The 23,111-nt window shown below is 41.8% G+C and overlaps 1 protein-coding gene and 1 non-coding gene across 3 annotated transcripts in view; both read right to left on the reverse strand.

The window, feature by feature from the left end:
• The window catches only part of RCOR1 (REST corepressor 1), a 113,232-nt gene that overhangs the window by 16,047 nt on the left and 74,074 nt on the right, over positions 1-23,111 (reverse strand). For both annotated transcript variants that reach the window (XM_060156518.1, XM_060156606.1), the window contains exons 4-7: positions 5,510-5,562; positions 3,878-4,039; positions 2,758-2,876; positions 303-381 (exon numbers count right to left, since the gene is read on the reverse strand). In XM_060156518.1, the coding sequence (XP_060012501.1) occupies positions 303-381; positions 2,758-2,876; positions 3,878-4,039; positions 5,510-5,562 (413 nt within the window). The remainder of the gene's footprint in view (positions 1-302; positions 382-2,757; positions 2,877-3,877; positions 4,040-5,509; positions 5,563-23,111) is intronic.
• On the reverse strand, positions 6,854-6,926 carry TRNAR-CCU (transfer RNA arginine (anticodon CCU)). Its single transcript has one exon. It is a non-coding gene; the product is annotated as a tRNA-Arg (tRNA).

Here is a 23,111-nt window from a genome sequence, read left to right on the forward strand (position 1 = left end):
ACAAGGCCCCTATGTAACCTGCTGAGCGAAGGGCCCAGGCAAGAAGGCAGTGAGAACTGTTTCCCTACATAAAAACTTTCCTCGTTGATGCCATTTTTTCCGTTAAGGCTTCCTTTCTCGTATTTCTTAGCAAACAAAATTCTAAGTTCTACAAAGCAAAGTTAGTATTGTTTACAAAGCCACACCATGATGCCTTGTACACAGCACTTAATATATTAAGTAGAATGAGAAAAAGGAATGTTTTACTTATGAAACTAGTAATGAAATTTATTTGTCTTAACAGTACTGGGGGAAAAAAATACCTCCTTTTTGCTTTCCTTGTTTTGATCAATCTCAATGTCAATGGCATTATTTCCATTTGTTTCTTCCAGTTCATCCTCACTGGAAGACAAAAACAAGTTACTGAAAGATTATTTTGTACTAATTCTATTTAATACACAAATATAAGCAATATATTGATTTAATGACAGATGTAATACAAAATTAGTATATGTTTTCAGAATGCTGAGATAAATACATTTTTACAATTCAAATGAAATACCAATTCCATAGCTCTTTTAGTCTAAATGATTAAAAAAGCTATTAAATGGGTTTCTAACTCCCAAACCAGGCCTAAAACATTGTCGCTTTATTATTTGTAAAGTGTTTTCTCTCAACTAAAAATGTCAAATTTAAGACATTTACTTTAATTCTCCATAAGTAGCTAATGGAGGACCAGGACATGATCATTAGATATAACTGAGAAATTATTCAGGAATAAAGCCTATTGTATTGGGAATAAATTCACCAACAAGTAAAAATCCATGTTCGAGTCCCACCTGTCTACTCACAACTACACAAGTCTGAGAATGGGAGAGGCTTTTTGGTGGCTCGAATAACTGGTATTTTAAGTTAATTTTAAAGAGAACGCTCGCAAAAAAAAAAAAAAAAAAAAAAGAACGCTCGCATTGATATGGTGCATGCTTTTGTTTATATCCTTCCATGCAGTATTTCTTACTTAAAAAGAAAAAAAAGGGCTTCCCTGGTGGCACAGTGGTTGAGAGTCCGCCTCCTTTTGCTTAAAAAAAATGTGAAAGTGAAGGCTCACAGAAGCCAGGCAGCCTGCCCCAGTCTGCCTGCAGCTAAAGCCAGCTGAGCAGTGGTGGCAGCAGAACACTCAGGGTTTCAAATGTCAACACCCACTGTGTCTCAGGAGCCCATCCCAGGTGACGCACCCACGGTGCTCTCCTTCTCCCCCAACCCACCCCCAAGGCCCACAGTGGTAAGAAGTTCTGGCTGAGGAAAGCATGTCTGAGAGGAGAAAGAGCCAGGGGTGGAGGGAATTTTCCCAGGCCCTGCCGTTCCTTTCACAGGGAGGTCCCGTTAGAAAGACAACAATCTCTCAGGTGCTTCTGCCATGGCCAGGGTGCCCCTCCTCTGTTTGCATCCTGACGGTGTGAAGGTGCACCGGGAAGGTAGGAGCACCCTTGTGCAGATGCAAAGTGAGAACAATGCCCTTATCGCTTCATCCTCAAGGATAACAAATCCCAATCTTCTTTTTTTTTAATTTAATTCTGATTTCAGCTTAGTAAACCACACTTGTTTGTAGTAACAGACTTAGTTTATAAACAGTAAACTAGACCTAACATATAAAGGAAACAAGGAATTTTAATCAAAAATTGCTATAACACTAAAAACAAATTCAGTAGAGTTTGCTACTTTTCTTTGGTCACAAAGAGTACTGATCCATAAATAGACCCACTAGTTATGTATGTTGCAAACTAAGAAATATGCAGATGTGTCAAGGTCAACAATTTTATAGAATCTTATGGTTGGAAAGAGCTTCGCAGGTGTCTCCAAAAGTGATAATTCTCAGTCTGTCCCCACAGGTTATTCTCTTTCATTTGAAATCATAAGATACTCTCCTAACACAGGGCCACAGAGATCATATAGTTTATACTTCTTCATTTTATTCTGTATTGTTAATTTATAAAAATAATATATTATAGAAAATATAATTTTTAAAAGCCACCTATGTTCCCACTACCATAAAACCCACTATGTTTGTGTGCTGCCTTCTAGACCTGAAGCATCTTCATTTTAGAGCTGAGGAAACAGAGGCCTGCAAAGGAGTGCATTGACCCAACCTGCCTGTGAGACCATCAGCAGACCCTTCAGTTGAGACCAGAACCCACTTCTGCGGGTGAGCAAAGGCCGCTTCCCTGACTCTGCTGTATGTAAGGCTGAGGGCGTGATGGTTAAGGTGCGTCCTATGCACTAAGCTGTCCTTAAAACTAACCTCCTTATTAAGAAGTCATAAAATGTTCCCCTCTCACTCACTCACATACACAAAATGGATGGTAAAAAAAGGAAGAAGGAAATCTAAACTGTAGATTTTAACATACCAAACATAAAAACGTCAACTGAATCCTGCAGAAGCACACCAAGTAAATTTCAACATAAGAAGAGATTCCTTTTTACTAAAAGAAGACACCCTTAAGGGGCACAAAGGAATGTGTTGGAAAGTTCACTCATTCAGAACAAAGTGTGCTGACTGCAGAGCGGTGAGAAAAGACACCTTTAGAAGGTAGCACTCATGCATTAACACAGCTCATGAGCATGGAGCTTGAAGGATATTTGTGTATGTTCTGGTTCCAACAGGAAGGAACTGGGGGAAATCCGGTCCCGCTACCTTTCCTTTGTGTACCCACCAGCTCTTAGAAATGCCGGTGCAAAGATCTCCAAAGGGCTGAGACACCACCCGGCGTGCATACTGACCTTTCCTCCCGCTCCCGTTTCTGTTTCCGAGCGTGGCGATCCATCACGCTGGTTTTAGTCCTCGTCTTCTTCCAGGAGTAGTAAAATTTCACCAGGCTTGCTATAGATTTATCAGGAAGCTAAATATAAAAAACGAGTTGGCTTAGATTTAAAGCTAATCTTTAAAAATCAAATGTGTGTAGATATATTTCATAAGGATCACTCTCATGTATTCAGAAATGTCCTAAGTCACAGCCATTTTTCCCTGAATTCACAGAAGAACTCTCATCGATACATTTTCAAATTACTGAAGTTTGACTGTAAGTGAAACTTAGCCCATGAAAGACTGCAGTCAGCTTAAGATGAATCAGAGTTTTCACATGACTACAGCTTCTAACATAACTTCTAGGTTATTTTTTTAAAAATTCATTTTAACACTAATGTAACTGTCAGTAAGCTTTCACAGTAGGAGTCCACCAAATACCTTTCTAGAAGTGACAGGTCAGCAAAACTCCCCAGGGAGACAGGGGCCCCATGATGTTTGGCCTCATCCACCATCAGAGACCCTTTCTATCAGAACACTCTGGGGGGACTTCCCAGGTGGCACAGTGGTTAAGAATCCACCTGCCAATGCAGGGGACATGGGTTCAATCCCTGGTCCAGGAAGATCCCACATGCCACGGAGCAACTAAGCTCGCGCACCGCAACTACTGAGCCCACGCGCCGCAACTACTGAAGCCCGCGCACCTAGAGCCCGTGCTCTACAACAAGAGAAGCCACTGCAAAATGAGAAGCCCGCGCACTGTAACGAAGAGGAGCCCCTGCTCGCTGCAACTAGAGAGAAAGCCCGCGTGCAGCAATGAAGACCCAATGCAGCCAAAAAAAAAAAAAGGACACTCAGGGTCGTCCCGACAAGAGGGGTGGGGTGGGGTGGGCTGAGGTACAGCTGTCAAGCTGGGAGGTGCTAGGGAATAGCTCACTCTTGTAATGTGAAGCCGCTCACGCACCCAGCAGCTTGCAGTGAGCCGCTTTATTAAGAACGGGAACACTCATGCTCGAGGATGACAGCCCTACCCCTCAGGTACATTGTGGGGCGGGGGGGGGTTGGGGAGGCACACAGTGAATGGTCTCACCTACTCACCATTTGTTGGATTCTATGAAAAGTTTTCCCGTGAAAACTAAAGGCTTGCTCAAATAAGACTTTATCTTCCACAGTCCACTCATCTGGGAAGGGGGTAAAGTTGGGCAAATCAGCCAATGATTTTTCAATATTATGCTTATGCCAAAAGAGCATCCCAAGAGCCTAGAAAAACAGTATCAGTGAAATTTTTAGACCAACAACACGACTGACATGACTGAAACATTAAAGTGGAAATGAGGCTGGCACAAGAAGAGCAAGTATTTCTTCATACCCAGACAAATGCACAAATGGCGGACCCACATACACTGCTAAGTGGCAGACGCTGATCCGTGCCCTTCTGTACACTAACTCATTTGTCTCGAGCCCTATGAGATAAGTTCCATTATTCTCAATTCTCAAGTTGGAATATGGAGGCCCTGAGAAATTCAGTAACTTGCCAATGGTCACAGCTAGTAAACAGCAGAAGCAGTGGGACTCTGGAATCTGTGCTCGTACAGGGTCACACTCTAAAGCCACTGGATATGAAGGAGAAAGTAACTCAAAAAGCACACAATTGTTTGTTATTCTTTTGCCAAAAAATTTCAAATCTAAAGAGTTTTCTCCAGCTCAGAAAGGAAAAAAAGTACAAATGGGTAAGGAACAAATTAGAAACAAGAGAATTCAGGAATACTTTCCAAAGAAAACTCCCTGTATGTCAATTTTAAAGTGGAAATGATCATACTTTTGAAGACCAAAATCCTTAAAAATTCATACAAGTGTAATCAGCAATCATCCAATAATAATTACACTTTCTAAATAGAAAAAAAATCGATTTTCTGAGGAGCTTTGTGAAGTTCATAAGTAGGGTTTGGAGAAAGAGAAGCATACACTTCTTGCTTTGAAAGATTCTGAAACTACTTTATTGTAATTGGTTTTCCTGACAGTTCTACCAGGGTAGAATGACTAAAAGTAAGGCCAAGGCTAAAAGAAAGGGTCCAAGTCTATATAACCAGAATCAGTGGTATCCTCAGGCATTAGGGTAAATGAAAAATTTTGGTAATTTACAGGCTGTAAAATCTAGATCAGTACAAAGGAAAGCACTAATCCAATTTAATGTGATTACCTAAAAGAATCGTAATTAGAAATAAGGCTGAAATAAGATATCATCACACTTTGGGAGAAAAATTAATCTTGTGGATTTCTCATTAATTGGCTCCAAACAATTTTTTAAAAACCTTAGTCAAATTTTACAACCAGAAAGTGATTCAAAGCAATTAATATTAAAACAGGTTTGAGTAGGTTTGAGTGTGACACCATGAGTCAGGAAAAAAACCATCACACAACCACAAGAATGATAAACAAATCCCATATTCAAATACGAAAGCATTATGCCCAAGTATCCAGCACCTAAGAGCCACTGCTCCCCTAAACAGTGCAGACTGGCAGGAACACATACATGCTTTTCCAATCAAAGGGTCTTCTACCACTCATCTCAAGCAGTAAAAAAGGGAACTAGAGCCTTGTATAATACTGCTAGTGACTACAAAGAAAGGCTAATGAGCAAACAATGCTACCGAACACAGAGAATAGAAAAAAATTAACAGGTCAACTATAAACCCCATTTGTAACAACAAAAGAAAACCATGCCATTACCTGTTCCATGTTGTACCCATGCTTCTCTTTGGCAATGGCAATGTATTCATCCACTGAAAAAGAAGACAAGAGGCCGGTAAACAAACTGAGGGACAGGGCGTAGTCTACGGGCACCAGAATTGACATTGACGTATATGTATTTCAGGCCGGCCATGCACAAGAACAAAAATAAAGACTAGACAGGAACAAAATAGAGCTGAATAATATGATCTCATTATGGGTCTTACATATATAAATCCCACAGAGAAATGGCTGAAAAAATACTCACAGTACTTATTTCTGGATGGTGAGATTATAATTCTGTTTTTGTTTTAAACAAGGTTCTACTTAAATTTTCTATGATAAATATTACTTTGGTACTTTGAAAAATAATTATTTAGAAATAAAAAGAAATATTAAATAGGGGTTTGCTTTTAAGTCTAAGCTGAGGTTGAAGAACAAGCAACCCACTTTTATGTTAAAAAAAATCTGAGATAAATTACATGCACCACCGCCTAGTATTTGCTCTCCAACTCCCAAACAAGGGGGCTAATGCCAGCTCTCAAGCACTAAGGAGACACCCAGGAAAACTAACAGCCTCAAGCCCCAGAGGCTGCCACCCCCAGTGACAAACCTCCCCCCTCTCCACGCTTTCTAGCCTTTCTTCCAGAAAAATACGAGACTACCAATCAACAGCACTTCTTTATTCATGTATGACTTTTCTTCATAAACTACAAAAATAATACAAGCTTGAAAATCAAATAGCACAGAATTGTATGAAACAAACACTAAATCCTACTAGCCCTTATTGCCCTTCCCTCAAAACTCACTCTCCAGGTGCAATGACCAGACTTAGAGTTGAGAAAATAAGGCTGAGTGTTACAGCACACACCTAATAAAAGTCAGTGCTTCTAAGTTTCAGAATGCTATTCAATTCTATCACAACCATCCTTCCTAATTTTGGTATAACTGACAACTAACTAGGAAAAAGAAATCAATTTTGAAAAAGAATTCAAACTCATTAGCATATATTCTAATATAAGGGGAAAATTTTTTCCACTGACAAGAGTCAATTAAGACACTAATTTTCTATTTTCTTTTTTACATCTAAAATACTCACAAACTGACTGGTTACTCCACTCAGAAGAGAGTAAAATTCCAATTTACCTGAGAGTCAGTGAATGATAAAGGCCCTTGTTTGTTCCAAAAGTTGACACTGGTGATTTTTATTTATTTTTAAAATATTCATTCATTCATTCATTTTGTTGTGCCAGGTCTTAGGCACATGGGCTCCTTGGTTGCTGCCAGTGTGCTCCTTAGTTGTGGCATGCAAACTCTTAGTTGCGGCATGCATGTGGGATCTAGCTCCCTGACCAGGGATTGAACCTGGACCCCCTGCATGAGGAGTGCAGAGTCTTAACCACTGCACCACCAGGGAAGTCCCGCAACTGCTGATTTTTAAAATGGGGGCGTAAATATTCTGAAGTGTGTCCCTTGTTTTACTTCACAATAGGGTAGATTATGCCAAATAAGAGAAAAATGCTCAAACGTTCAAAAAAAAAAAAAAGAAAAAAAGGGCTTCCCTGGTGGCACAGTGGTTGAGAGTCCGCCTGCCGATGCAGGGGACACGGGTTCGTGCCCCGGTCCAGGAAGATCCCACATGCCGCGGAGCGGCTGGGCCCGTGAGCCATGGCCGCTGAGCCTGCGCATCCGGAGCCTGTGCTCGAGGCCACAACAGTGAGAGGCCTGCGTACAGCAAAAACAAACAAACAAACAAACAAAAAAGTAAGGCTGCAGAGCGGGTGGCTGTGCACACCTGGCCGGAGATAACTCTTCTGAGAGGTGCCTAGATGCTGCCAGCGGCACCTAGAGCCCGGGGCTGGACCGCAGGTCAGAGGACAAAGACCAGGTAATGAGATGTGCTCAAGTCAAGAACACGTGAGAGAGGAAGAGAGAAAAACAATGTACAGTGAACTGAGGGTCAACCCTGGAGGTCTGCTTTAAGGGTTCCTTCTTTTAATGAATATTTAGTGAACAAACAATAAACGAACCTCAAACTTCTGCTATATAATCTCAACTCTGCGCGCATACAGGTTTCCAGACGCTGTTATTCACCTTAGCTGAGTAAGCAATGTGTGACGTGTGCACACATTCAGTCATGTGATCACCAGTCAGTCAAATGATCTTCAAGCAAATAATGCACAGGCTGGACGCGATGCAGGAGGCCCTCGAGAGCCTGTCCTGCCCACAGCTCTCGCTCTCGGGGCAAAACCAGAATCTGCTACACCAGTAACAGGGTCCATTAAACCTGTCCCCATTGTCTCTTACCAGATTTACCTTAAAAATTACAAGGGAAACAAAAGCATTCTTTAGATGCTTTTTCTATTTTCATCTGTTCTTTTGTTTTAACACAAAAATTAGCTGGTCGTAGGGCCAGGAAAACAGACTAACACAGTGGATTCCAGCTGCTGCAGCTAAGGGTAAATGTAACATTTGCCACATTGTAAACTGCAAGGTGCTCTTATATGGTGGCTTTTCAAGTCACACATCTTTTAGGTTTTCTTGAAGACCACCCTGCGGACTCAAATCTAAAGCAAAGGAAGAACGCTGTCATAGCTACTTAAGTAAAGTCACCTGGTCTGTCTACCAGGCGCCTTGAAGGTGTGATGAAATAAGTTAATGTATGGGGAGCCTTACAACTTGTAAAAGAATTACCATCTGATACCCACTAGCAAAAATACAATTTTTCATTCTTTTCATTGCTCAATGTCCAATAAAGGTTAGACAAACATTTGCTGAATGAATGCTGGGGGACCTGTGATATGTACAATGTCAACATTTTCGGTTCTTTTTCTAGCAAGTTGAAAGGCAGCACGTATCATTAAAAAGCCTACAGATAACAAATGCTGGACAGGGTGTTGAGAAAAGGGGACCCTCCTACACTGTTGGTGGGAATGTAAACTGGTGCAGCCACTGTGGAAAACAGCATGGAGGTTCCTTAAAAAACTAAAAATAGGGGCTTCCCTGGTGGCACAGTGGTTGAGAGTCCGCCTGCCGAGGCAGGGTACACGGGTTCGTGCCCCGGTCTGGGAAGATCCCACATGCCGCGGAGCGGCTGGGCCCGTGAGCCATGGCCACTGAGCCTGTGGGTCCGGAGCCTGTGCTCCGCAATGGGAGAGGCCACAGCGGTGAGAGGCCTGCGTACCGCAAAAAACAAAACAAAAACAAAAACTAAAAATTGAGCTACCATATGATCCAGCAATCCCACTCCTGGGCATATATCTGGAAAAGATATATGCACCCCAATGTTCACAGCAGCACTATTTACAATAGCCAAGACATGGGAACAACCCAAGTGCTCATTAACAGATGACTGGCTTAAGAAGATGGGGTGTATTTATACAATGGAGTATTATTCAACCATGAAAAAGGATGAAATACTGCCATTTGCAGCAACATGGATGGACCTAGAGATTATCATACTAAGTGAAGTAAGTTGGACAGAGAAAGACCAATATCTGACATCACACATCCATGGAATCTAAAAAATAATACAAATCAATTTATATACAAAACAGAAACAGACTCATACTTATGGTTATTACCAAAGTGGAAAGGGGGAGGGGTAGATAAATTAGGGGTATGGGATTAACAGATCCAAACTACTATACATAAAATAGGCAACAAAGATTTACTGTATAGCACAGGGAACTATAGTCAATATCTTGTATAACCTTGTAATGGAAAATAATCTAAAAATATATATATGTAAAAAACTGAATCACTTTGCTGTTCACCTGAAACTAACACAATACTGTAAATCAACTGTACCTCAATTTAAAAAGAAAGGAAGGGAGGGAGGGAGGGAGGGAGGGGGAGAGGGAGGGAGGGGGAGGGGGAGGGGGAGGAGGGGGAGGGGGAGGGGGAGGGGGAGGGAGGGGGAGGGGAGGGGAGGGGAGGGGGAGGAGGGGGAGGGGAGGGGGAGGGGAGGGGAGGGGGAGGGGAGGGGAGGGGAGGGGAGGGGAGGGGGAGGGGGAGGGGAGGGGAGGGGGAGGGGAGGGGAGGGGAGGGGGAGGGGAGGGGGAGGGGGAGGGGAGGGGAGGGGGAGGGGGAGGGGAGGGGAGGGGGAGGGGAGGGGGAGGGGGGGAGGGGGAGGGGAGGGGGGGAGGGAGAGGGGAGGGGGGAGGGGGAGGGGAGGGGGGGAGGGGGAGGGGAGGGGAGGGGGAGGGGAGGGGAGGGGGAGGGGGAGGGGAGGGGGAGGGGAGGGGGAGGGGGAGGGGAGGGGAGGGGGAGGGGAGGGGGAGGGGAGGGGAGGGGGAGGGGAGGGGGAGAGGGAGAGGGAGGAAGAAAGAAAAGAAAGAAAGTTGGGAGGGAGGCAGGGAGGAGGAAAGGCAGCACAGGTCAGGTGTGGGGTAAGAAAGACTCAGGTCAGATCTTGGCTCTGTCTCTTGATAAAACGAGTTCACAGCTAGCGGTGCCTGGCGCATAGTAAGCCCCATATTTGAGACTGTGTTACCCTTAGCAACTTCCTAAACCTTCGTAGGAAGTTGCTCTCCCCGGAAAAGCTGGGTTATAGCACCTGACTGAAAACTACAGCACAGCAGGAACCCCTCCTCTCCCCTCCTCCTCACACAATGTTTCGGACTAGAGTTAATTCAGAATACAGCCATTGGCACAAACAATGCTGCGGACAGGGCTTGTCTCTCACTACCTTCCCATCCTGTATAGTCCCCAGCCCTCGTTCCCTTTCATCATCAGAGGGCATGGCCACCCATCACAGTTTCTGGACTCCCGATGCCCTCCCCACCACCTGCCTGACACAGCCTGCCAGGAACTATGGGTAGGTCATGAAGAAAATGGAAAGTGTACATTTTTCAAAACCTCCTGTGCGCTTTCCTTAAGCAAAAGTGAGCTTTCAACCTAAGAAAACAAAATCCACTCCCAACTGCCTTGTCTGTGGACAAAAGATGAAACAGGAAGGGAAGCAAGAGAAGTACAAGCTGCCTGAGACAAAGAAAGCCGGGGTCCGTGGGGTCATTTCCAATACTTTCTTTTATCTGGCAACAGTAATCTTGACTTTGCCTGTAGAAGACTGAAGGTTAACCAGAGTCCATCCCAATCTGGGGCGAGGAGCCACTGCGGGCAGAGTCACTGAATGAGCTGTGATCAGGACATCCCAAGGTCCCTGGCCCGGGCATCTGCACCCACCAGCCTTCCCCAGGGCACAGGCCAGAAGCATGTGTTTCTTGTGCAGCTTAGCTAACAGTCTAATCCGTCGTCAGCAGCAGAAGAATCAGACACAGAGTTAAGTGTACTCTGCTTTAAAAACAATTTAAAAAGAAATAATGCAATGTTTTTAAAAACTTGAAAACTCCTATAGGAACAACCAGGGAGAACTGTCTCATCTTAAATTATGATGGATAAAGACACCTGCACCACTCTGATCCTTTAAGAAGTACACGGACTATACAAACCACGGCTTTTTTTGACAAGACCTTACGATTATGGAAAGCATAGGTGAATGAATTATGTTTTCGGGGTAACATCACTTAAAGGTAGAAGGTGTGAGGGACTTCCCTGGTTGTGCAGTGGTTAGGAATCCGCCTGCCAATGCAGGGGACACGGGTTCGAGCCCTAGTCTGGAAAGATCCCACATGCTGCGGAGCAACTACGCCCACAAGCCACAACTACTGAGCCCGTGCCACACTACTGAAGCCTGTGCGCCTAGAGCCCGTGCTCCACAACGGGAGAAGCCACCGCAATGAGAAGCCCGCGCACCTCAATGAAGAGTAGCCCCCGCTCGCCACAACTAGAGAGAGAACCCGTGGGCAGCAATGAAGACCCAATGAGGCCATAAATAAATAAATAAACAAGTAAACGTATTTATTTTTTAAAAGGTAGGATGTGTGAGATTCATCAAAAAAATGTACAAAATTCATACGGCTCAGTCAAACGTTTATTGAACTACCCTTACTATGCACTGAACGCTGCACTAAGTAGGCCAAAATACAAAAGAAAAATGATCTACTGCAGTAGCTTGAAACAACACACAGGTGGCAGAGGAGAACATAAATACACAAAATAACAGTAGATGCAGGATAATGTGAGAATGCAAAATACTCAGTAACTAGTGACGGCGATGATGATAACTCAAGGAAAGCTTCCTAAAGATTCAACAGCTATACTAATAAGAGTCACTAACATTTGAGAATTTACTATGTTCGGGCCACTGCTCTAAGCTCTCTACCAGGATTATCTTTTTAATCCTCTCCGATAATTCTATTATCACTCCCATTGACAAACGAAGAAACTGAGGTGCAGAGAAGTTAGACCATTTGGGCAGGGTCACACAGCTCGTAAGTAGCAGTGCTAGGACTCATGTACACCGAGTGTCTGGCCCTAGGACCCATGGCGTTAAAAACTCCGTTCACTATCCCATCTCTTGAGTGAGGGAGACGGGGGGTGGGGGGGGTGGGGGGAGAGAAGGGCATGTCAGATAAGAACAGTCTCCAAGGTAGACAGAACTGAGCAAGGCACATCAACACGATCTATTCAGTTTGAATGAAGTTAAGAAAACAGAACTGTGGCTGATGAAGGAAGGGACAGAAACTGAGGGTAACAGGCAAATGGCTGCCTCCTGCGAGGCTTCATTGGTTTCTATATTCATGTTTTAACCCAATGACCTAAATGCTCCCAGTACCATTAGTAAGAATCTCAAATTCAATTGCAAAAAGGGGAAGAATGCAGATGAAAACTGCCCCCTTAACCTTAACTCACCCTTTCCTCCCCCAGATACTGCAGCGATTTGGAATACCTTGTGATCTCGCATAGTCTATGCAGAGCAAGAGGCTGACACCATAAGGTGTGCTGAGGACAAAGCCACAGCCTTAATACAGCTTTTTAAAATTTTTACCATCATAACATTTACAGTAGCTTTAGGTGCTGCAAAGGAAATACGGTACCAATTTCTCTCTCGTAACTCAAAATGAGCATGCTAAGTTTTCTTCAAGAATATGGTAACAAATATCGTGGTACCTCTTTTTATTATTAAATAAGAAATGAATTATCACTGTAACTCGCTGAGAATCAAAATGAGCTTAAATCATTTAGGTAGAGCAACTGTGCCACCTGGTGGGCACAAACATTACTACAGCTAATATTTCAGTGATCCCTCTGAATATCTTGAGGTGGGGGATAGAGGGCTTAAGAAATAAGCCACAGAGTCTCAGCCAGAGCACAATGTAATGTAATGAACCAGTCCTTCCTAGTCAATGATGAAACACATCTTCTTCATGACAATGCTATTTCGTAATGTAGTTTTGTTAAAATCCCACTCTAGAGAAAAAGCTCCTCCCACCCTCCGGCACCCCAGTAAATACTACAAAATCCAGCCCAGTCTCATAGACAATCTGATCAAGTGGAAATAAGAAATATGAATACTAAGCCATACACGCTGAAATTCAGCTTCTGGCATCCGTTCCTACCTAATCCACCCAGGATCAACGTACACAACTCTGAAAAAGTCCTACCCCTGACTCTGTGCCACAGTTTCCTCATCACGTAAGAATGGATTGACCCTTATGTCTTCCAGGGCTAAGATTTTAAGAGTAATTTTTAAAACATCTAAATGTTAAATTTAAACGTTTTTTGTGTGCTGCATTAAACATTTTTTCCAAGAAAAGGATAAGAGCATCCCTCACCCTTTACTCTAGTATTCATACATTTGTGTATTCTCCAGAAAGGCATACGCAGAATCTCCCATATTTTAAAAACTGATCATCACTAGAATGAATGACATTTAGTTGTGACTAATCAAAACAATAACCACCTTTTTCCTTAAAAATGCCCAAAGTCTACGTTAAAGAGTAAGATCAACGCAGTGACACACTATCCTCTTGCATCTCTGTCACACCAAGTCAACTTACTTGATGACTGAGTCCCTCACAGCAGGCAGCCGTGCACTCAGAATAATCTTGTTTGCTGTCCTGTGCTTTGCTTTGTGTACATGAGCTGAAGGAAGGACCCATGCTCACAACAAGGTCTGCATCTCCCTCAATTGAGGCAACATTCCCTGACATTAAAAGAGGGGGAAAAAGGGCTTCCCTGGTGGCTCAGTGGTTGAGAGTCCGCCTGCCGATGCAGGGGACACGGGTTCGTGCCCCGGTCCGGGAGGATCCCGCATGCCGCGGAGCGGCTGGGCCCATGAGCCATGGCCGCTGAGCCTGCGCGTCCGGAGCCTGTGCTCCGCAACGGGAGAGGCCACAACAGTGAGAGGCCTGCGTACCGCAAAAAAAAAAAAAAAAAAAAAAAGGGTGGGGGGAAGACTAACAGTTGTTTCACCTATAACCTCATAGCGGACTCTAGTGGAAAGAGCCCTAGACCATGAGTCAAAGTCCTTAGTTTCCATCAGGAACTTGCAGGCTAAGCCCATTTCATCACTTGTAAAATAATAAGTATTCTATAAATACTTTGTATAAAAATACACATATATAAATATATATACAAATGCTTTGTATACTTTGTATAAAAATAAAAAATAGAAGAGTCGAAATATACAGATGAAAAGTATTAAAATTCCTTCATAAACATTTGTGAGATTCAACCAGAAGGAAGGGATGCAGCAGTTTACAACCACAGAATTAGTTTAGCAAGAGAACCTGCCCAGTCCTTGAACTCCGTCCATCAGAGCTGTGCTCCAATTCAACAGTTCCTAATCCTGTCTGCTAAGAATCATCTGACAAACGTCTTTAAAATATTGACTCTTGGGCTCCACCCTGTTTTGTAAATGTATGTGTATACGCATGTATGTGTGTTCATGTTTATGTCTGTATATATGTGTGTGCATGGATGTATACGTATACTTTATGCATAGAGTTTTTAGTAAAGTATGATGTGCGTAGAGAGAAGCACTTATATAAGGGTACAGCAAGGTGAATTCTCAGAAAATGAATACACTTAGATCACGGAAAGAATCTAACACACTTCTGATGTTTTTGGTTTGTTTTTACAATGCTCCCAGGTGATTATGATGGGCCAGTTTTGAGAATCAATGAATTAGAGCATAAAGTTAATGTGTAAAGACCATTCCCTATTTTAATGTGATAAAAACCCTCTCAATGAACACAAAATTTTAAGGTTTTGGCATTTAAAAGAATACGACAATCAGAACCACAGAAATGAGAAGAAATGTTCCTGCTATATAAAATAAGGTTTTTGAATTTGTGAGTTGTGAATTTCAATCACGCAAAAAAACCCCTCCTGCTTGTGGGGTTCTGAGCAGGGGAGGAAGGAGGTGGTCAGAAGAAGGGTTTAAAAGTCTGTAAATCCTAGTGACTCCCTATAACTTGTATACAAACCTCACTTCATAGGGACATTTGTCCTTTAACCCTGCCTCTTCCAAATTCTATATACAATGCTCCTCCCTCCAGTACAATCCATCTGTATACAAGACACTGGAAAGAGGGATCCTAAAAGAGACTCAAGTGGCCAAGGGAAACTCAGAGGGAGGCTAGGTTACAGGAAGGTGACAAAAGGCTGTGCCCATCACAAACTTTAGACAAGTCCCTTCTCTGTGGGCCTGGTTTCTTCAGCTCTAATAACAAAAGCTAGACTGCACAGTGGGATAGTGAGATCACGGGGGGCATGTTTGTTGGGAGGCGGCAGGTATTCCCACTGCCGATGCTTGAATCTCGTGGGGGAGGGGGAGCTTCTTCATCCACTAAAGAAATCTAAGCTTTCAAAGTAGGCTGCAGAAGAGTGGTATTTTATAATAAACTAATCTGTTTTACATTTAATTATTCCCCACTGATTCAATACATCTTTTAGGCCTACTGTGTGCCTGGTACTGCTTATATATCCATGATTAAAAAGGAGAGTCTCTGCCTTCATAGAACTCACAGCCTGGCCAGAGAGAGAAATAATTACACAAGTAATTAATTCCAATTGTCATAAGTGCCAGAGAAAAAGAACTATGAATGCACTGAACTGGGAAACGTGATCTGCAGAATCCAGGATGGCTTTCTTTTCTGCTGGAAAAGGACATTATAAATTCCTGCTTACTCATATGTTATTTATAGTAGGGAAAAAAATTGAAAAAATATAAATGTCCAAGAATAGGGATGTGGTTAAGTAAATTAAGCTATTTGATGGGATATTATTCAGGACCAAACCTCAGTGTAACTTTTAATCATAGGAAAACTAAAATTGGAAAACTATTATATTAGTATGATCCATTTGTGCTTAAAATCAGAGTATATACACAAGCTCAGAGAAAAGACACGAAAGCAAAATTTTAGTAGTGGTTATAGCCAATGTGATGAGATGAAGAAATTACAGGCTACTTTTAATAATAAAAACAAGCTTGTACGTATACTCGTAATTACTTTTCTGAACCATTTGAGAGTGTCATATAATATATGCTGAGTATTACTCTTAAATATTCAGCATATATTTTCTAAGAGTAGTGCTCTTATGTAATGACAGAACAGTAAATTTAACACTGAAACAATACTTTAATCTGTATTCCGATCTGGCCAACCAACCCAAAATGTGCTTTACATCTGCTAAAGAATTTTAAAGTAAATCCCAGTTATTTCATATATATATATATATATATATATATATATATATATGTATGTATATATGTATATCAGTATTCATCTTTTAAAAAATGTGGATATAGTTTTTGCAGAACCATAATGTCATTATCACACCTAACAAAAATAGCAAAATTCCCTGGTATGAGAAACAAAGCCATACTCACTGCATAGTCTAAAATGTAGAAGTCCAACAATAACAAACATGGGAGAGAACACTGAGCAAGTAAGTTGTGTGTTTCACTGGTAGCAGTATAAACCAGCTTGACCACTTTGGAAAATAATTTGGCACTGATCTAAATATCTATATTCCAAATAGATATCAGAAATCAGTCAAAGAATGTTCCCAGTAGTAATAGTTGTCAGTAATAAAAAACTGAGATGTCCATCGTGAACAGAAAGGATAAATAAATTACAACTTAACAAACTGAAAAATTTTAAGTTTAAAAGGATGAAGATAAGACACACTGATATGACTGAAGGGTAAGGGAGGACTAACGGAGGGCTCCCACTATCGTTTATAAATTCAGCTCTTTGTCTCTTCTAATAAGTTTTACACATTTTAGTTAACTCTAGAGCACTTAAAAGAATAAAAACGATTTTTAAAAAGTAGTTTTCACACCCTGAAAAACATCACAAACTTCAAACCCCCCGATAGCCATTTATTTATAAATGGCTGAAAACCAAGGCCAGTATTAGCTTACCTGACCCCTCCCTGACTCCCTCCGGTCTCAGACCTAACAGATGAGAATTCTAAGTACGCTCTTCCCTCTTGTCAACGCACTCATACCTTACCAGGGCAGTTTCCCAACAGACTGTAAGCTACACGTGGGCAGACTTGTCAGATCATTCGTTCTTGTATTCCTCCAGGACCTGACACATAAACAGTCACTCAAATATTTACTGAGTAAATAAATGGACACCACAAGGTGAGTGGCAAAGAAGAAAATGTTAGAGGGCTCCAAGTGACCCGAGTTACAGAACAAATAGCCAAAAAGCCTATTTTCGCAAACCTCCACACAAGGAGTGTCCACACCCCATCATCTTCTCATTGGACAAGTATTGATCCACCACATGCCAAGAGAGGACTGACAGAGAGCTGAACAAACATACCAAGTTCCTCTGCTCGTTCATTTTAGTACAGAGGAGGGACATTAAGTAAGTAATACTACGCCAGGTGATGACAAATGGAATGAAGGAAACGAAGATAAGGCAGTAGTGGTCTCTGTCTCTACTTTGTAGTGTAGTCAGGAAGGGCCCCCTCCTAGTGACCAGGAGAAACGGAGGGAGAGAACGCCATGCGGACATGTGGGAGAAGAGTGATCCAGACAAAGGGAACGGAAAAGGCTCTGGACAGCGTGCTCGGGATGAGTTCCAGAGGGCAGAAGTGGGGTCAGACTACCGAGAGCCTTGTGGCAACTGTCAGGTCTTTTGACTTCAATCTGCAGTGAGTTAGAAAGTCCTGAATATAGACTCCCAACATTTACTATATATTTCTATGAAAGTTTAGACATTCACTACATACCTGTGAAGATCTCACTCACCATATAATCTTGAAAATGTGTACTGAAGTCAAATGACTTAATGCAGAAACAACTTTTGCAAATACTGCAGGTCTAAGAAGGGTTCTCATTCCAAGAAAGCTAAAACTTATTTTAAAATCTCTAATTTGACTTGCCTTTTGACACAATTTTAAATTCTATATGTCTATCATGTTATATGTGTTATTTTTTTTTCTTTAAAGTTAATAGTTCGGCCAGCCTAAAAAAAAAAAAAGCCTTCCAGCTCGGTTGTCTTTGGCATAGCTAATGATTTCCATCTTTGTCTACTTTAACACTGAGACCAGTGCTTCGTACCATTGTTCCAGTTTCTCCTCATTTTTATAAAATAAAAACAAAGAGCAATCAATCACTTAAATAACTGCAAAAGTAATGATTATATATAACCGATACAATATGTAATGTATAAATGAGCAAAACCATCTGTTTTACTGATTCCCAATAGCCAAAAGTGACCTCGCTAACTTCTACGCCCAAGGCAACCGCAGCCGAGTCTAAGGTACCTGCTTCTTCAGGAAACTATCAACAGTGTGCAGGGCTGTGTACTGGCGTCCCCCTTCCAGCTCCAATTCACCTCTTTCAAGCCCTACCTTAAAAATAATCAAACAATAAAAAAATCATCCTCAGATTACTCTTTCTTAACCTGTCCTCTCTTCTAAAACTCCCTTCTAAGAATTCTCCCAGGCCACAGTTTTGTATTACATTTGACCATACATGCTTTGATAAACTTTTTTGTTTTCCTAAAAACAGTAAAGTGAAACAGACTGGGAATAAGATCTGGCCTAACTCTCTATATATGTCAAAGAAGACAAGACTACCTACTAAAATAACCTTTTGAAATTTCTTGCAACTAACATGTCCACTTTGTTCTGCTAACTTTCAAGTGCTTCTCTTACACAAAGCCCAAACCTTGGGTGGGTCTATGTATAAGGGTAGGGACCAGAGGGGAATGTGAAGAGTACACTGCACTGCACCCAGGGCGGCAGCATCCCACTGAGAGAAGACTGCCCTAAAGCCATTAGGGGCAAGCAAGGTGGACATCTAGGGTACAGAACAAGTGAGACGAGGAGGAAGGACAGCCTGGAATAGGGTGGGGAGGGTGTCCACAGGTGAGAGGAGAGTAAGGCATCCAGGTAGGAGGGCAGCAGTACACATCTCAACGGGGACTTGGGGAGCAGACCATCCGGGAGATGATATCCTATCACAGAAACAGAGTGCCTAGTAGGTATGTCAATGAAAATGTGGGGAATAAACGATGAAACAATGTAGATGACCTAGATGTAAGAAGTATCCCGCTTTAAAGGCACGTGAAGGCCACCTGGACCACCCAGCTAACCCACACTCCTCTCATCTCATCTCCTTTGAGCACTCCCAACATTGATGTTTTGACTTCCTAAATCTCCATCAAGCCTCCCTTTAACAGCAATGGCCCAGAGAGGCATCAACATCCCTCCCCTGCAAGTGCACCAGCAGGTACCACCTCTAGCCCCAGCTCTCTTCTAAATCACAGGGCCGTCAAGAGCTTTCTAATGTGCACAATACTGCTTCTAGCTAAAAATCCCTCCAAAATCCTCATCCCTTTAAGAACTGGGCCTGTCTTTCCAGCTTCATTGCTTCTCACTTCCCCAGGGACAATGTGCGTCACAGCCCGGCAGGTCTCTAAATGCTGTGCAAACGCCAACGCTATCTCCTCTTCTTAGAGCGCATGTGTGCCCCTCATCCAGCCAGTGCACTTACTCCTTCCTCATCGTCCTACCCAATGCCATCTGTTTCCATTGCTTGTTTCTACCTAGGAAAACAGAGTGCTTTCTGCTGGGTCCCAAGGGGCGCGTCCAAATACTAAGAGTACACAGGAGATGCCTGATGCTAAAATAATGTAAGAATCAGCTGCCCTCTCTTCCAATTAGTGAGCGTTTTTCAGTCTCTCTCACTGTCTGTCCAACCTCCAGATTCCACCACATGATTTAACCTTCATTCACACCTTTGTCCCCTTAGTATCATGTCATCATTTAATCATGTAATTTTCCACAATAATTTTTATAATACTATCTAAATCCTATTGTTCTCATCTGTGCTACTTGGAATTATTTACATTTCCTCTACATGAAATATGTCTCTACAAGGCACATTTTTTCTAGGCATACCCCAAAGGTCCTATCTCTCCTTAAGGAAGTTTTACTTAGACACAGCCCAGAGCAACTTATGTAGTACCAGTAATGCCTTAAGTATTTTGGTTTATTAAATCAAACAGTACACCAAGGCAGATGTGTGTAATAAATGCAGTCTGGAGACCAGAGATCTAGCCCAAACTTGGCTACTAACTAGCTGAGGGACCTTAAGCATTTGACCTAACTTCTCTAGACCTCAATTTTTCACAACTAAGAAGAAACAGTTGGACTAAAGGAAATACATATAAATTATCTGTTTACACGTTCACTTTCCCCTTCTTTCTCCATTAGAATATAAACTTCCTGAATCCCTCAGTCCTGGTACACTACCAGGCACATAAAACTGCTCAATAAAAATGTGAATGAGGGCTTCCCTGGTGGCGCAGTGGTTGAGAGTCCGCCTGCCGATGCAGGGGACATGGGTTCGTGCCCTGGTCTGGGAGGATCCCACATGCCGCGGAGTAGGTGGGCCGGTGAGCCATGGCCACTGAGCCTGCGCGTCAGGAGCCTATGCTCTGCAACGGGAGAGGCCATAGCAGTTAGAGGCCCGCGTACCGCAAAAAAAAAAAAAAAAAAAAAAAAAAAAAAAATCTGAATGAAACCAATTCTCACTAAATAAACCCAAATTCAATATAACCCTAATTGAGATACTTTTGGAGGAAAATTTGTTTAAAAATAAATAAATAAATAAAAAGAAAAGACTAAATTATGGTGGACCCATACTTGGTAGTTTAAAACTAGGTAATTGTATTGCGTTGGCCAAAAAGTTCGTTTGGGGTTTTCCATAACATGGTACAGAAAAATCTGAATGATCTTTTTGGCCAATCCAATAAATGTATTCAAACAGAACAAAGTCCCACGTGTTGTTAACAGCAAATTGCTAAACAGCTCATATATGTGATTTAAAAGTCATCTACTTATTAAGATATATAAAAATATTAGGAGAAGTATATATATTGTAAATAGTGACTATAAGAGGGCTTTTTTTAAAAGAAGGTTATTTATTTATTCATTCACTCATTCATCATTCAATCATTTATTTATTTATGGCTGCGTTGGGTCTTCGTTGCTGCGAGCAGGCTTTCTCTAGTTGTGTCGAGCGGGGGCTACTCTTCGTTGAGTTGCGGAGCACGGGCTCTAGGCACGCGGGCTTCAGTAGTTGTGACACATGGGCTCAGTAGTTGTGGCTTGCGGGCTCAGTAGTTGTGGCTCACGGGCTTAGTTGCTCCGCGGCATGTGGGATCTTCCCGGACCAGGTCTCAAACCCATGTCCCCTGCGTTGGCAGGCGGATTCTTAACTACTGCACCACCAGGGAAGTCCCAAGAAGGCTTTCTTTAATTGTCTACATTATACATTCTATATTGTTTGAAATTTCTACAACAGTATTTATTTCTATAACCACAAAATAATTTTGTAAACTTGCAGTAACCCTAAGAGGCAGAACTCTAAACATTTACTTGAGAGGAAAGAAACCAACCCAGGAAAAGCCAGGGATCTACAGACATCCTTACACATGGGGACATCTACTAGAAGTCTACAGATGTCCCAAATCTCCTATTTCTACATCAAGTCAGAATCAATTGTTGGACAACCAAGACTTCCACATTCTTTCAAAATAAATTAGAAAGGCAAGTAGAAAATACTTCTTTTTTGTCTATGTACTGGGAGGGAGAGAAGCTGAGGGGGAAATGATAGATGGCAAAGAGAACAAATTATGTATACTTGTCCCCAGTGACACTATGGCCACATTTCAAGGCATAACTACGATTAGACTACTCGTCAAAGAATATGATTCCCAAAGCTCCACAAATGGAACCTAACTCACATCAACAACTGTGTTCACATCCTCACACTGGAGCAGTTAAGCAAACTCTCATCGATCCACAATTCCATTCCGAGTGATGTATCTTAAGAAAATACTAAAAACACAACAATAACAACAAAAGAGAACAAAGCTCTGATTCCGTTTTTCACCACCGCCTTCTTTTACAATAGCAACAATTAGAAACAACCTAAATTTTCAATAGAAGAATGCTTAAATACACTGATACATCCATTAAACATTATTTTAAATATTTACAAGGGGTTTAGCAAGGTAACGAATGCTTAGGTCATTGTTCAGGAAGACAATACACACTCACATACATAGAAATACCAACATCTCACTTATAAAAATATGCACAGAGGAAAAAAAGGGATTGGGAAAACATCCAAAATGTTTAACAGTTATCTCTGGGTAATGAAATAATGGGTGAACTGTTTCTTCTTTATATTTTTCTGTGCCTTCTGAACTTTCAACAATATATAAATGTTACTTTTAGATTGGTTTTAAGAGTTTAAAGTTTTAATCAATACTGTCAGGACTTACATTAAAACTGCAAATTTATTTTAGGCAATACCATTGCTTAAAAATCTATTAACTTTTCATCTTCTGTTCTTTTCTTGCAGGTCTAGGAAAATTAAGATAATATTAAAATTAAATTCTGACTCCCAAGATTCCAAAGGTAACACATTAACAGCAAGAGGTACTAACACAATCTTCACTGTAATGACAGCAGGAAGTGACTGAAATGAAGAGAGGACTGAGACCTGACGAACTCGACCTGAGGGACACGTTTAGAGCATAAGCCAGGGTGAAGAGTCAGCAAACCTGGATACTACTGGCTCCACCACTGACTCTCTGTGTTAGTTTCACAACCTCTTTGGATTGTGGAATGCCACCTGTAAAATGGGGAAAAAAACGTCTTCTTGGTTTACAGTAGAGACTGAATGATATAGGAACATGGAAAGCATTTTAGTACAGTGCTCAACAAATGCTCACTATTTTTAATATTCAGTTCCAGGCACCATAATTGAAGATGGGCACCATGACCAAACGGAATCTATCCAGGAGTACAACAGAGACGAAAAAGACCCCAAAATCAGGCCATCTGAAAACACTTGAGGCAACCAGGCAGGTTTAACTTGAACTGGGACAGCAAAGAAGGTAGGAGAACTGAACACCTAAAAGACTCATAAGGAAGCAGATTTATTTAACAGAGTTCAGGAAAACAAAGCTTTAAAAATTACACAGATGCAGATTTTCAGCTGTTAGAAGGAACAACATGTTCAAAAATGGAATAGATTGCTTTTTTAAGTGCAAATCCTCAAAGGGAAAAAACAAACAGGAAATACTTAAAAGCTCTTCCCCGGCACAGTAAAGGCATCAGAATTGCCAATATACTTCCTTTTGCTATTCTGTTCTCCATTATAAACTCATCAAGCAGCAGGCTGGCAAAATTAAGATACTATGAAAATCAG

The sequence above is a fragment of the Lagenorhynchus albirostris genome, chromosome 1 (assembly GCF_949774975.1).
Source record: "Lagenorhynchus albirostris chromosome 1, mLagAlb1.1, whole genome shotgun sequence".
NCBI lineage: Eukaryota > Metazoa > Chordata > Mammalia > Artiodactyla > Delphinidae > Lagenorhynchus > Lagenorhynchus albirostris.